The following is a 13,646-nucleotide window of genomic DNA, read 5'->3' on the forward strand; positions in this document are numbered from 1 at the left end:
ATCATTTGCACCAATATGTAATAGACAGATAATAAAAAAATAATAATAAATTCTACGTGTCCGGTATCTACATCTCAGCAGACCGCTCTCGGCCCGAGAAGCACGTCGCTGTTTTTGTCGGACACTACTCCATTCATCTCCTGTGAACTGCCATTTTTAATCTAGCCATTATCTGGTGACAATGCTTCATTTAAATGCGAAGCCCCTTAGTCCGCTTTCATTAGAAAACACTCTCGAGCTGCCACATGTCTTCAGCCGGTGAAACCAGAAGGCAGATTACCGGACCAAAATAGTGTCCGAATAATAGGGAGCGAATGCTCTAAGACTGGCGACGGCAAAGAACAAATAAGCCAATTAGTCTACATCTCTGGCCGCTGCGCGCAGAGCTTGTAGGAAAACACATGGTAGATTTATTATGGGCTCACGGGTGATCTCATTCTGCTCAGACACAGAATGCGCTGCTTATTGTCTCAGATGGCGGGTTTTTTCCTTCTTTATTTTGGACCGCAAAAGATAACTTTACTTGTATGTATACATTAATGTGTATGTGTCTGAACAGTGCTGTAGATGTATGTTTATATCGTGGTGCAGCAAAGGACCACACAACCAGTAAGTCAGAAAACGGGGCAAACAAAGGGGAAAAAAACCACCTGTTAAACTCATCATGGCATGACGTGTCCAGCGTCACGTGATGCCAGGTTACACGTACGTGTTCCTGATAATAAGCAAACCGCTTCAAGGTATGGTGTGAAAAAGCAAGGCACTGGTGGGTGCATATTATTGGCACTTTATCGGTGACAAAATTAAACGTTGCCGGAAAAGTTCAGAAGGATACGGACGTTTTTTACTGCAGCTGGGATGATTAAAGCTCTTACATTTTGGTGTCTGAACCAAATGCACAGATGACACCATCTACTTCCTTCACGTTAACTGTCGTAAGATCCGCTAGTCTTAGGCCTCATGCACACGCCCGTATCCATTCTGCTGTCCGCAAACCATGGATCTGCAAAATACAGATATTTTTTTACTAGAACTGGCTATTCTTGTCCAGTTAGGGCACGTTCTACGGGATATCCGTGTGCTGTCCAAAAAATGTTTTCGGACCCGTAAAAATGAATGGGTCTGAACAATCCTTAAAAACTGCAGCCATGAACCCTTGTGGACCCTTGTAATTGTGGGCCAGTTGTTTGGTCCAGCTCATATTGGTGTCCACCCCCCGAGTGGTTGCAAAATTTCATATGTCCCTATCCTCCAAAACAAGAAGTTACCTTTTAAGCCTCATTTATCAATAAAATGTAGTGTTGATTGTAGAAGACATTAAAAGATACAGACACACAGCTCCAACCTACAGGCACCTTTATAATAAATTAGGTGCCATTTTTGCAAACTATTCTCTTTTCATTGCCACAGCATACACTGTTGGTAACAAATGTGGGCGAATATCTCTTTTGCCAAGCTAAGGGTACTTTCACACTAGCGTTATTCTTTGCCGGGATTTAAATTCGGTAAAGGGTCTCAGTACTGGAAAAAAACGCATCAGTCCGTTCAGTATGCATCAGGATGTCTTCCGTTCTGTCCCTTGTACGGTATTTGACCGGAAAAAGTACCACAGCATGCTGCAGTATTTTTTCTGGAAAACCTAAAAGTAATCAAAACCACACATAGATGAATACAAAAATAACATCTTTATTAGTCAATACAACAATAAGTAAAACATGCAGGGAGTGTTGAATAGTAGAGAAAACAGGCAAAACCCAAAGCAGAGGTAATATGTGGTAATAAATAGTTCATAGGTATATAACCATAACTTGAGACATATTGTATCAACAGTTAATCCAACACTGAAAGTGCTGATCAATGAGATTGTCACGGGGTGCCGAAGGCGCACTCGGTCTCCCGTCAGCCGCAGACCTGATGCTTGGCTTCGGGAGCGAGGATCTGTGTTTGGCCTCGTTCCCAGGGCGGCTTTGCTGGCTGGGAGGCTCCCTGCTCCTAGGTCTGCCTTGAGCGCCGAGCTGATCACTCGGTGCTCGACTTGTCTGTCTGTCTGTCATGTGACGCTGGCCACGTCACATGACCTTCAGACCCCACTATAAATAGAGGCAGCCTGCTGACCACAGGTTGCCTGTTAATTCTAGGTTCCTGGCTATTTGTTGGACTACTGAATACTCACCTGATCCTGCTCCCTGACGATCCTCTGCCTGCTCCTCCTGTACTGCGCATCCCTCCTGGTATTGTGACCTCGGCTCCCACCTGACTACTCTTTGCGGACTCCTCTGGTACTTCTCTACTCTCCTGGTATTTGATCCCGGCTTCTCCTGACCATTCTTTGCTTAACCCTTTGTACTGCGTAGCTCTCTTGGTTTTGACCCGGTCTGTTCACGTTCCGTATTTTGTCTTGTTTGTCTTCCCTGCACATATCCTAAGTAAGGGACTGTCGTCCAGTTGTCCCCTGTCATCAGGACTCGTGAGGCAAGTAGGCAGGGCCAGGGGTGAGGGTGGAGCGCAGTGGTCACTATCCTTCCCACTGTGTGTGTGTGTGGACGTGACCGTTACAGAGATAAAATACAATAACAGTAGTGTGGAGATAACAGGTATTGATAGTGGGGTGACAAACATAAATCATCTACCACATAAATGGATCACCCCTTATCCCAGGAAAAATTTCCCTTTGCAACTCAATGTGAACAGCAAAATTCACTGTGTGAAAAACTAGGTATAGCAGGGTACACCATATTTTTCGCCACATAAGACGCACTTTCCCTCCCCTCAAACTGGGTCTTATGGGGCAAATACTAATGAGCGCTTCCATTATGGAAGCGCTCATTAGTACCGGAGGACCAGGAAGCGGTGAGGGCTCTGTACTCACCGCTTCCTGGTCCTCGGCTGTGCAGTGGCTGCACACAGCATGAGGGCGCTCTGTGACCTCACTCTGTGCGCGCCAGTTCACAGCACAGCCGACAGCAGGAGGAAGAAGATACCGCTGGAGGAGAGGAGCCGCCGCGTCCAAGAGCAGGAGAGGTAAGTGGTTTATTTATTTTGTGATCTGAGGCTGGGGGGCTGCTGAATAATGGCTGGGGGGCTGCTGAATAATGGATGGGGGCTGATTATATATATGGCTGGGGGCTGAAATTAGATAGATAGATATATATATATATATCTCTATCTGGGGGCTGATATGAGGCATGGAGGACTGTGAGCTGAGGTCTGATTAATATTGGGGGTCTGATTGGTGGTCTGACCTGAGGTGTAATGAAAAATTTTTTTTTCTCATTGTCCTCCTCTAAAACCTAGGTGCGTCTAAGGCTACTTTCACACCTGTGTTGGGTGCGGATCCGTCTGGTATCTACACAGACGGATCCGCACCTATAATGCAAACGCTTATATCTGTTCAGAACGGATCCGTTTGCATTACCATTTGCATTTATTTTTTTTTTGTTCATGATAATGCAAACGGATCCGTTTTGACTTACACTGAAAGTCAATGGGAGGCGGATCAGTTTTCAATTGCACCATATTGTGTCAGTGAAAACGGATCCGTCCCCATATTTTTCGCTTTATAAGACACACTTTCCCCCCCCCAAAAAGTGGGGGGGGGAAATGGCCGTGCGTCTTATAAAGCGAATACTTCGCTGGCCGCTATGCTGCACAGCGCGGCCAGCGAAGTATCAGTGACAGTGTGGAGGGAGGAGGCGGGGCCCGGTGCAGTGACTCTACTCTAATACACCGGGCCCCGCAACTGTTAAACATTCAATCAGTGTCATCCACAGATCCCCCCCCCCGATCAGTGTCATCCACAGATCCCTCCCCCCATCAGTGTCATCCACAGATCCCCCCCCCCCCATCAGTGTCATCCACAGATCCCCCCCCCCCATCAGTGTCATCCACAGATCCCCCCCCCATCAGTGTCATCCACAGATCCCCCCCCCCATCAGTGTCATCCACAGATCCCCCCCCCATCAGTGTCATCCACAGATCCCCCCCCCCATCAGTGTCATCCACAGATCCCCCCCCCATCAGTGTCATCCACAGATCCCCCCCCCCCCCCCATCAGTGTCATCCACAGATCCCCCCCTCATCAGTGTCATCCACAGATCCCCCCCCCCTCATCAGTGTCATCCACAGATCCCCCCCCCCATCATCAGTGTCATCCACAGATCCCCCCCCCCATCATCAGTGTCATCCACAGATCCCCCCCCCATCATCAGTGTCATCCACAGATCCCCCCCCCCCATCCGTGTCATCCACAGATCCCCCCCCCATAGCAGTGCGTAATCCACAGATCCCCCCATAAGTGTCATCCACAGATCCCCCATGTGCGCCATCCACAGATCCCCAACCCCCCATAACAGTGTCATCCACAGACCACCATTAGTTCAAAAGCTACCAAAAGCACACCTTTTGGTTCAAAATATTTTTTTCTTATTTTCCTCCTCAAAAACCTAGGTGCGTCTTATCATCAGGTGCGTCTTATAAAGCGAAAAATACGGTACATTGTAAGTCAGGACGGATCCGTTTGGCTTTGCAAGCAGTGTTTTAGTGTCCGCCTCCAGAGCGGAATGGAGACTGAACGGAGGCAAACTGATGCATTCTGAACGGATCCTTATCCATTCAGAATGCATTGGGGCTAAACTAATCCGTTTTGGGCCGCTTGTGAGAGCCCTGAAACGGATCTCACAAGCGGACCCAGAAACGCCAGTGTGAAAGTAGCCTTATGTGACGGTGCGTCTTATAGGGCGAAAAATACGGTATGTGGTGGCATATCCGACACCCAACACAGCTGACAACCAACCACACCCTGAGCATAAATACAAGAGGCAAAATACCTGTAATAATGAATACCAACCAGTTTGGGGAGAGCCGAAAGCCCGACGTGCATTTCGCAAGGTGCGCTTCTTCCAGGGGGCGTAGAGACCTTGCAAAACGCACGTCGGGCTTTCGGCTTATTCATAGCAATTCTGAATAAATATAGTTTTTATGTCCAAACGGCGTGAACGCTGTTTGGCTATCAGCAACTGCAACAAGTTATTTGTACCTGAAGAAAGCTCAGTCTGTAACAGACTTTTTTCAGAAGCATGTGTTTAGGGTTTTAAAAACTCAGCTCAATTACAGTGAACTGTAATTAGTTGCGGATCTGTCACTACAATCCTCAACAAGTCTGAACGTGGCCTGAAGAGCCTTTTTATACATCCTGTCTGTGTTTGTAACTGCCTGGAATGGCTGTTCAGCTTAGTATACATTGTTGTACCCCAAAAAAAATCTGAATTCGTTTACACAATGGATTTTGAAAACACGCTTTTAAAGTCAGAGCGGAATCTACGCAGATCTAAAAGCTGGGTTTTTTTTTTCAGTGTTTTTTTTTACGCGGTTTTGAGGCATGTTTTTTGGGGGTCTATACTTCAATGCAAATCTGTATTTCTGCTCGCGTTTTTTGCAATGGACGATTACAGAGCGTACATCATGTTTTTTTGCTTCTTCCCATGCTGCTTCTTTTTTCCTTTTTTATTTTTATTCACATGGGGGAAAAAAAAAAAGAAAAGTGCTGCTTCCCATTAAAATGAATAGGAGGCTGTTTGGAGGCGTTTTCAGTGTGAATAGGCCCTTTGAGTACCTGCAAATGGGTGCAGGTTTTAAAACCGAAAAAAAACACACGGTTTTTTAGCGCATGTGTTACTTGGCGCATTTTGATGTGGATTTTCTGCAGATCTCCCCCTTGCATTGAAACGGGTGAAATCCCCACGAAGAACTGACATGCTTCGGATTTCAAAATCCTCACGGGGGAAAAAAAGGCAAAGTGTATATGAGATTTATCCAATCTCATATACTTTGCTGGTATTCTATTACACTGCGGTTCTTCCACACGAGAATACGCGCAGAAAAAACGCATGTAAACTGCAACGTGTGCAGGTAGCCTACGGTGTTTCAAAGCAATGGGTTTACTATTCGCCAAGCGCAAAATTTCCCAAAAAATGTTTTACATGTCTCCAAAACTTGAAAAGGTGGGCGAATTTACCTCTGCTCATAGCAGGCATAGAGTTTACTTCCAGAATTGGGGAAAGTCCAGGATGTGCCACATTTATTGAGGCGTGGATCTTTTAATAAGTCTGGCACACTTCACTCCATATACAGGATAGATGATATGCTGCTCCTTATTATTTGAACGTCTTCCAAGCTCCAGTGTTGTTTTATAAGCATGATTGACTGAGAACACAGCGTGAACTCACAACGCGCTTCAGGCCTTTCCTTTATACAAACACAGCAGTTCAGCATCAAGGTCCCTTTAGTTTTAGTTCAGCTTTCAAGGGCACTTTATTTTTATTTTTATATTGTCTATATAAAAAGTACCTGACTAAACCATTGAGAGAGAAGTGCCATTGTTCTGTGAAAAGTACAAAACCAGGATTATTGCTCCGCAGGTCTGGCTCTGACTACATTAAAGCTGCCGGTCCAGTTTCAACAACAAAAGCTAGATATTTTGTATCTAGGGTTGCTTTCTGCACAAAGAGAGATTTATAAACCGCCCCCGGAGACTGGCAGGTTTTGTGGGTTTGAAAAGGGGTAATGATAATGACTTTTTGGGTGGCAGGCAGGGTCATATAGTGGTTAACGCCACCTCCTTAAAGTACTTGATGACGGGTTTCATTCTCACCAAGGCACTGTGTGCAAGTTTATGTTATCCCCCCTGTTTCTACCCGTCACGCACAGTCCAGGGAGGTCAAATGGCCTCACGTAAAACTCGCTGGCACAGAGACATTAGACCTCACAACTAAGGCTGGGTTCACATCGTCGTTATGAATTCCATTTTTGTTGTCCGTTTTATAACGAAAAATAACGTAGTCCATAAGACGGAAATCAAAACGGAAGCCTTTAAAAGGCACTCTGTTTTGATACGTCACAATAGAAGTCTATGGGCAAGCATAACGGATCTGTCTGGTTTCCACCTTTCGACAGGACTTTTTTTCCGTCCTGCATAACAGAAACCAGACGGATCCGTTATGCTTGCTGTGACACAGTGAGGGGTTGTGTCTGGCAAGGCAGGTATTTTCCTCCCGGCATGCGCGGCTGGGCTGGCTTCCAGCCAGGTGAGGTCAAATATTGGACCGGAATTTAAGTGCCGGTCTGGGTTTTGGCAGCACCTGGCTGTCCTTAAATAGGCAGCTGGGCTCAGCAGAGATGTCTCTGTTTTTGGGATCTGAGGCTTTGTGCCGGGCTGAGAGCCGCACGCTGGGGAAAAATCCTGCAGTGGACTACTGGAGACAGAACTGCCAGCAAGCTGACTTGTTATATGAACTTTCCATTGTGTGTGAATTAACACCAAGACTGCAAAGTTACGTGCTGTTTTGTGCAATTGCCTCAAGTGTGAATAAACACTGAAGTTTTAAGTTAAGAACTTGTATTTATTTTGCCTCTGTACTGCGCCCGCTTACCCTATCTACCAGAGCGAAACCCCACGTTGCCCCTAGACTTCTATTATGATGGACCAAAACAGAATGCCTCAAGGCTTCCGTTTTGATTTCCGTCTTATGGATTCTGTTATTTTCTGTTCTAACAATGTTCTAATGGACAACAATAACGGTGATGTGAACGCGCTATGGTCTGGTTTTTGCCATGCATTAAAGAAAAGCCTCTAAATCTTTATTTGCCCCATGTTCCAATTGTCCAATCTACTTGTCCTAACAATACTACTATGCATACATGTTAATATGCCACCCCCACCCCACATTTCTCTGCTTCACTTGTAGAGCTTACTTCATAAACAGCATTGGTATTGCTGGGACCAGCTAGGCTATAATTTGGCTAAACATAGTGCACCCCTGCGCAATTCGAGATCCAGAGGATAGGTCATCAGTAGTAAAATCACAGAAAACCCCTTTAAACATACACACCAGGGGTGGACATAGACAGTAGAGAGTCCTCTGCAAAAAGAGTAGATGGGCCCTTTGTGTAAGGCCGAGTTCACACAAACGTGTGTGAGCCGTGCCTGTGCTGCGATCGCCGGCCGTAGGTCAGACGCATCGGATCGCGGACCCATTCACTTTAATGGGTCCGCGATCCGGCTGTTCTGCTAAAAGATAGGACTTGTTCTATCTTTTTGCGGAACGGAAGTACGGGACGTAACCCCACGGAGGCACTCCGTAGTGCTTCCGAGGGGTCCCGTGCGGCCGTTCCGCGATTCCGGATTTGCGGACCCATTGAAGTGAATGGGTCCGCATCCGTGATGCGGAATTCACACGGAACTGTGGCCGTGTATTGCGGCCCGCGATTTGCGGGCCGCAATACGGCCACGGATCACACACGTTCGTGTGAACTTAGCCTTAATAGTTGATTTTGCAAGAGTGAGAGTCTCATCATGGTGCTCCTTGTTCCTTATTATCATTCTAGTAATGCATGAATAATTTCAGGTAACCCTAGTGACCTTTTTTTAACGTGGCATGGGCCCCCCTTGCCTATAGGGCCTCTGCTCCAGTGGTATGTGCGGCCCTGCTACACAGGCATATGTGTCATTTATAAACATTACATTAGGGCTTTTTTTTTTCCTCCAAAAGCTAACACTTGTGAATGAGCCCCAATGAGTTTACAGCATTCTGACCATGTCCTGTGTTTGCATTGCAGGTCAGACTACAGCCGCATGTCTTCTACAAGTAGTAAGTATATTTGTACATACTTCATCTTTAAAAAAAAGATGTTGGTATAAAGTTGCACCAGATTTAATTGCATTAAAAGATCTTTCAGATATTTTTCTTACTGATGACCTCATCAGTATCTGATCGGTGGAGGTCCAGCACCTGGGACCCCCACCGATCGGCTGTTTGAAAAGACAACGGTGCTTTCAGTAGTGCCACGACCTTCTAGCGGCTTTGCCTAGATCATGTGATGTCACGTTCGTCAGTCACATGGCCTAGGCGCAGCTCAGCCCCTTTCACTTCACTGGGATACCAAGCATAGCTGCTATACAATGTGCTTGATGAGCACAGAGAAGGCCGTGGCGCTCACAGGAGCATCGGTGCCTTCTCAAACAGCTGACTGGCGGGGGTCCCGTGTCGGACCCCTACCAATCAGATACTGATGATAGGTCGTCGTCAGTTAAAAACTCTCGGAAAACCCCTTTAATGACCCATAGTCGCTGTGTGTGTGTGCTACGATATAATGCACTCTCTTAGATATGCTATAATGCTACATAATGCTTTGGAACATACCACAATTTGTCATTTTCATGGATTCATTATAAATCCATAAGATGAAAAAGTTCTGTATGTGCCTGTGTATAAAACGAGAGGCACTCAATATAAGCACATGGCAGCGAGTCCATACAGCCTGGATCTGTATTATAGCTGCGTGCATGAGCCCTTGACTGTGGAAGGTCGCCGGTGGATATAAAATGATCAATCAAGTAGTACTGCAGCCACATTCAATTGTCTTCAGCATTCCTGCCGCTCGCCAAGTATTTCTGACTGTAGCAATAAATCATTCACCTGCTGTTTATGGATAATCCCGGTCGTCCGTTTAAAGCCCACCACAGGAAAGCTGATGGTTCTGTTTGGACCTTCCATGATGATGCATAATAATCCCAATTTTGCATAAGTAGCGAAGCCGTTTTCGGTTTTCACTTACTAATTCCTGATCGTGTCTCTGAGCTAATGAGAGAGGATAGGTAAATCTGCTTAAAGGAGCATTGTTAAAAATAACCCTGTTTATCGACTTTGTTCTATTCCTGCCTTACACTTAATGATCTGTTTCATGGGCTCATATTGTAGGATGTTACCGCTATCTCTTAAAGGGGTTATCCCACGAAAAGTATCACCATGTAATGAATAGAGATATTTAATGAATAGTATTATTGCAATATACATGCACTAAAATTATTGTTAGATCTCATTCACATTTCCTTTAGCAGAACTAGCAGGCTGTTCCGGCACAGAGAAGCCTGCGGGATCCTCCACTTCACTGCCGGATCCCCATTGACTGCAATGAGGTCCGGCGGTGATCCCACCGCTTTCCGGCATAAATGCCAACCTGTGTGAAGTTGGCACCCAATGTTCTTAAATTTCAAAAAGAAATACACCATTCATTTGTGCTGCGTTTGTGCCGCAAAAATTAATGTTTGCGCCGCTTTGGTTTCCGAGATATTGCACGCTTGATTTGCTGAAACCCCGCCCACTTTCCACCCCATGTTTTTAACCCTGACCCTAGACCCCCCAGGTGTGCTGCAGCTTGCCCCCCTCCCGCCCCTCCCCCACAACTTTTTTTGGGGCACAAGCATATTATTATTATTTTTTTTTCTGCGTACGCCGACTGTGGCCGGGACTCTTAGCGTCCGGCCACTGTTAGCGCATCGCACACCCTACCGCTGATCAACTTCGGACGGTTTATCAGCGAGTTAGAATTTAGAATTATTTTTTTTTTGTGTGTTAGGTTTAGGATAAGTTCGCGAACACCCGTCCCCCCACACACACGCACACCAAATAAAGCTTATCACACACACACACACACACTCCCCTATGGCCCGCCGGATGTTCTCGGCTGAGGAGGCATACGCCCAGCTTGCCTCCGAGTCCGAGAGCCCCAGTGAGGACGAGGATGACCGCACTTTCCTTTTGTCATCTGCGTCCTCCTCATCTAGCGATGATGATGAGACCCCAAGGCGGCGGAGACACCGCCAGGTGGAGCAAGGGGACCGCCATGCTAGGGACCCTGTGGCCCACACTAGTACGAGAAGCTCTGGGGCTCGTACTAGTTTTCCGGCCCAGCAGTTAAGTCCACCGGAGCCCCCTACCGGTGAACTTGTCTGGTATACCCCAGAGCGTTTTGAGCCCGTGATTCCTGATTTCGTAGGCCAACCAGGATTCCAGATTTCCACAGTGGGCTTCACTGAATACGACTACTTTAGTCTTTTTTTCAGTGACCACTTTGTGAATCTGATGTTGGAGCAGACGAACCTGTACGCCCAACAGTTCATTGCTCAACACCCGGGCTCCTTTTTGGCTAGGCCCGGTGGCTGGACTCCGGTCTGTGCAGCCAAGATGAGGACGTTTTGGGGCCTCGTGCTGCATATGGGCCTAGTCAAGAAGCCTAGTGTCAGGCATTACTGGAGTGGGGACGTCCTCTACCAGACCCCACTTTACAGTACGGCCATGACACGTACCCAGTTTGAGGCCATCCGGAAATGCCTGCATTGTGCAGATAATGCAGCATGTCCCCCTCCAAGGTGATCCTGCCTATGACCGCCTGTACAAAATCAGGCCAGTCATCGATCATTTTGGGGCCAAATTTGTACAGGCCTATGTACCTGGAAGGGAGGTCGCGGTTGATGAGTCTCTCATTGCTTTCAAGGGAAGACTCCTTTTCCGCCAGTATGTTCCCTCTAAGCGGGCGAGGTATGGTGTGAAGCTGTACAAACTTTGCGAGAGTACCTCAGGGTACACTTACAAGTTTCGTGTGTACGAGGGGCGAGATTCCCATATTCAACCCCCAGAATGTTCCCCCACTCTGGGTGTTAGCAGGAAACTTGTATGGGACCTTATGCACCCACTGCTAGATAAGGCTTACCACTTGTACGTGGATAACTATTATACTAGTATCCCCTTGTTCCTGTCCCTCGCCGCCAGATCCTGGCAACACAGGAACATTCCTTCAGTTCTGTGAAGCAGTCCTCAAGGACCTGATCTTTTCTGACCGGGAAAGAGCAGGCCGGAGTACCTCGGGAACTGGAGACGCCCGGATCGTCCCTGGTCAACACTTTCCAGGTGTGGTCCCCCATACTGGAAAGAAGGGACGGACACAACAAAGGTGCAGAGTGTGTCACAGGAAGGGGATACGGAAGGACACCACTACTCAGTGTGACATGTTCCCTCTTCATCCGGGCCTCTGCATTATTGGTTGCTTCAGGGAGTACCACACTTCCATGGAGTACAAAATTTATGTTCCCCTTCCCCAATTTAGCCACTGACAATCGGATAAAAAAAACTATGGTTCTCAGACTTGAGACACTAAAACGAAGAAAAAAAATTCTAAAATATTTAGTAAAACCAAAATAAATAAAAAAAAGTTGACATCTAGGGTATCGCCACGTCTGTAAGAATCTGCTCTATAAAAATACCCCATGACCTAACCCCTCAGATGAACATGGTCAAAAAAGAAAATAAAAACGGTGCAACGGTGCAACGGTGATGTAAGGTGACAAAAAAAACTTTTTTTTGCACCGTTTTTATTTTATTTTTTGACCGTGTTCATCTGAGGGATTAGGTCATGGGGTATTTTTATAGAGCAGATTCTTACGGACGCGGCGATACCTAATATGTCTACTTTTTTTTATTTATTTTCGTTTTACCAAATATTTTTGAAAAAATATTTTTTTAGTTTGTGTCTCAAGTCTGAGAACCATAGTTTTTTTTTATCCGATTGTCAGTGGCTAAATTGGGGAAGGGGAACATAAATTTAGTACCCCATGGAAGTGTGGTACTCCCTGAAGCAACCGTCAATGCAGAGGCCCGGATGATCAGGGCACGTGTCACACTGAGTAGTGGTGTCCTTCCATATCCCCTTCCTGTGACACACTCTGCACCTTTTTTGGGTCCGTCCCTTCTTTCCAGTATGGGGGACCACACCCGGAAAGTGTTGGCCAGGGACGATCCGGGCGCCTCCAGTTCCCGAGGTACTCCGGCCTGCTCTTTCCCGGTCAGAAAAGATCAGGTCCTTGAGGACTGCCTCATAGAACTGAAGGAATGTCCCTGTGTTGCCAGCGCTCCGGGACAGCACAAAAGAGTTGTACAAGGCAACCTGCACCAAGCAGACCGCAACTTTTTTGCACCATGCCCGGGTTTTGCGCATGGCATTATATGGCTTGAGGACTTGATCAAATAGATAAACTCCTCCCATATACCGATTGCAGTCGACGATGCAATCGGGCTTGAGGACCGTTTCCGCAGTACCTCGCACAGGGACAGGGGTGATGCCGTTACCGTGAATTGTGGACAGTACAAGGACATCTCTCTTGTCCTTATATCTGACCAGCAACAGGTTTCCACTGGTAAGGGCACGGGTCGCACCCCTGGGGATAAGTACCTGGAGGGGGTGGGTAGGGGGGCTGCGTTGATTTTTCCGCACGGTCCCACAAGCAGACGTGGATCTGGCGGCGAGGGACTGGAACAAGGGGATACTAGTATAAAATTTATCCACGTACAGGTGGTAACCTTTATCTAGCAGTGGGTGCATAAGGTCCCACACAAGTTTCCCGCTAACACCCAGAGTGGGGGGACATTCTGGGGGTTGAATACGGGAATCTCGCCCCTCGTACACACGAAACTTGTAAGTGTACCCTGAGGTACTCTCGCAAAGTTTGTATAACTTCACGCCATACCTCGCCCGCTTAGAGGGAACATACTGGCGGAAAATGAGTCTCCCCTTGAAAGCAATGAGAGAATCGTCAACCGCGACCTCCCTTCCAGGTACATAGGCCTGCACAAATTTGGCCCCAAAATGATCGATGACTGGCCTGATTTTGTACAGGCGGTCATAGGCAGGATCACCTTGGGGGGGACATGCTGCATTATCTGCATAATGCAGGCATTTCCGGATGGCCTCAAACCAGGAGCGTGTCATGGCCGTACTGTAAAGTGGGGCATGGTAGAGGACGTCCCCACTCCAGT

General features: G+C 47.0%; 1 protein-coding gene across 2 annotated transcripts in view; it reads left to right on the forward strand.

Annotated features, from left to right (window-relative positions):
• The window catches only part of FAM124A (family with sequence similarity 124 member A), a 66,981-nt gene that overhangs the window by 17,229 nt on the left and 36,106 nt on the right, over nucleotides 1-13,646 (forward strand). For both annotated transcript variants that reach the window (XM_040426041.1, XM_040426042.1), the window contains exon 2: nucleotides 8,614-8,645. In XM_040426041.1, the coding sequence (XP_040281975.1) occupies nucleotides 8,614-8,645 (32 nt within the window). The remainder of the gene's footprint in view (nucleotides 1-8,613; nucleotides 8,646-13,646) is intronic.

Source organism: Bufo bufo, chromosome 3 (assembly GCF_905171765.1).
Source record: "Bufo bufo chromosome 3, aBufBuf1.1, whole genome shotgun sequence".
Lineage (NCBI taxonomy): Eukaryota > Metazoa > Chordata > Amphibia > Anura > Bufonidae > Bufo > Bufo bufo.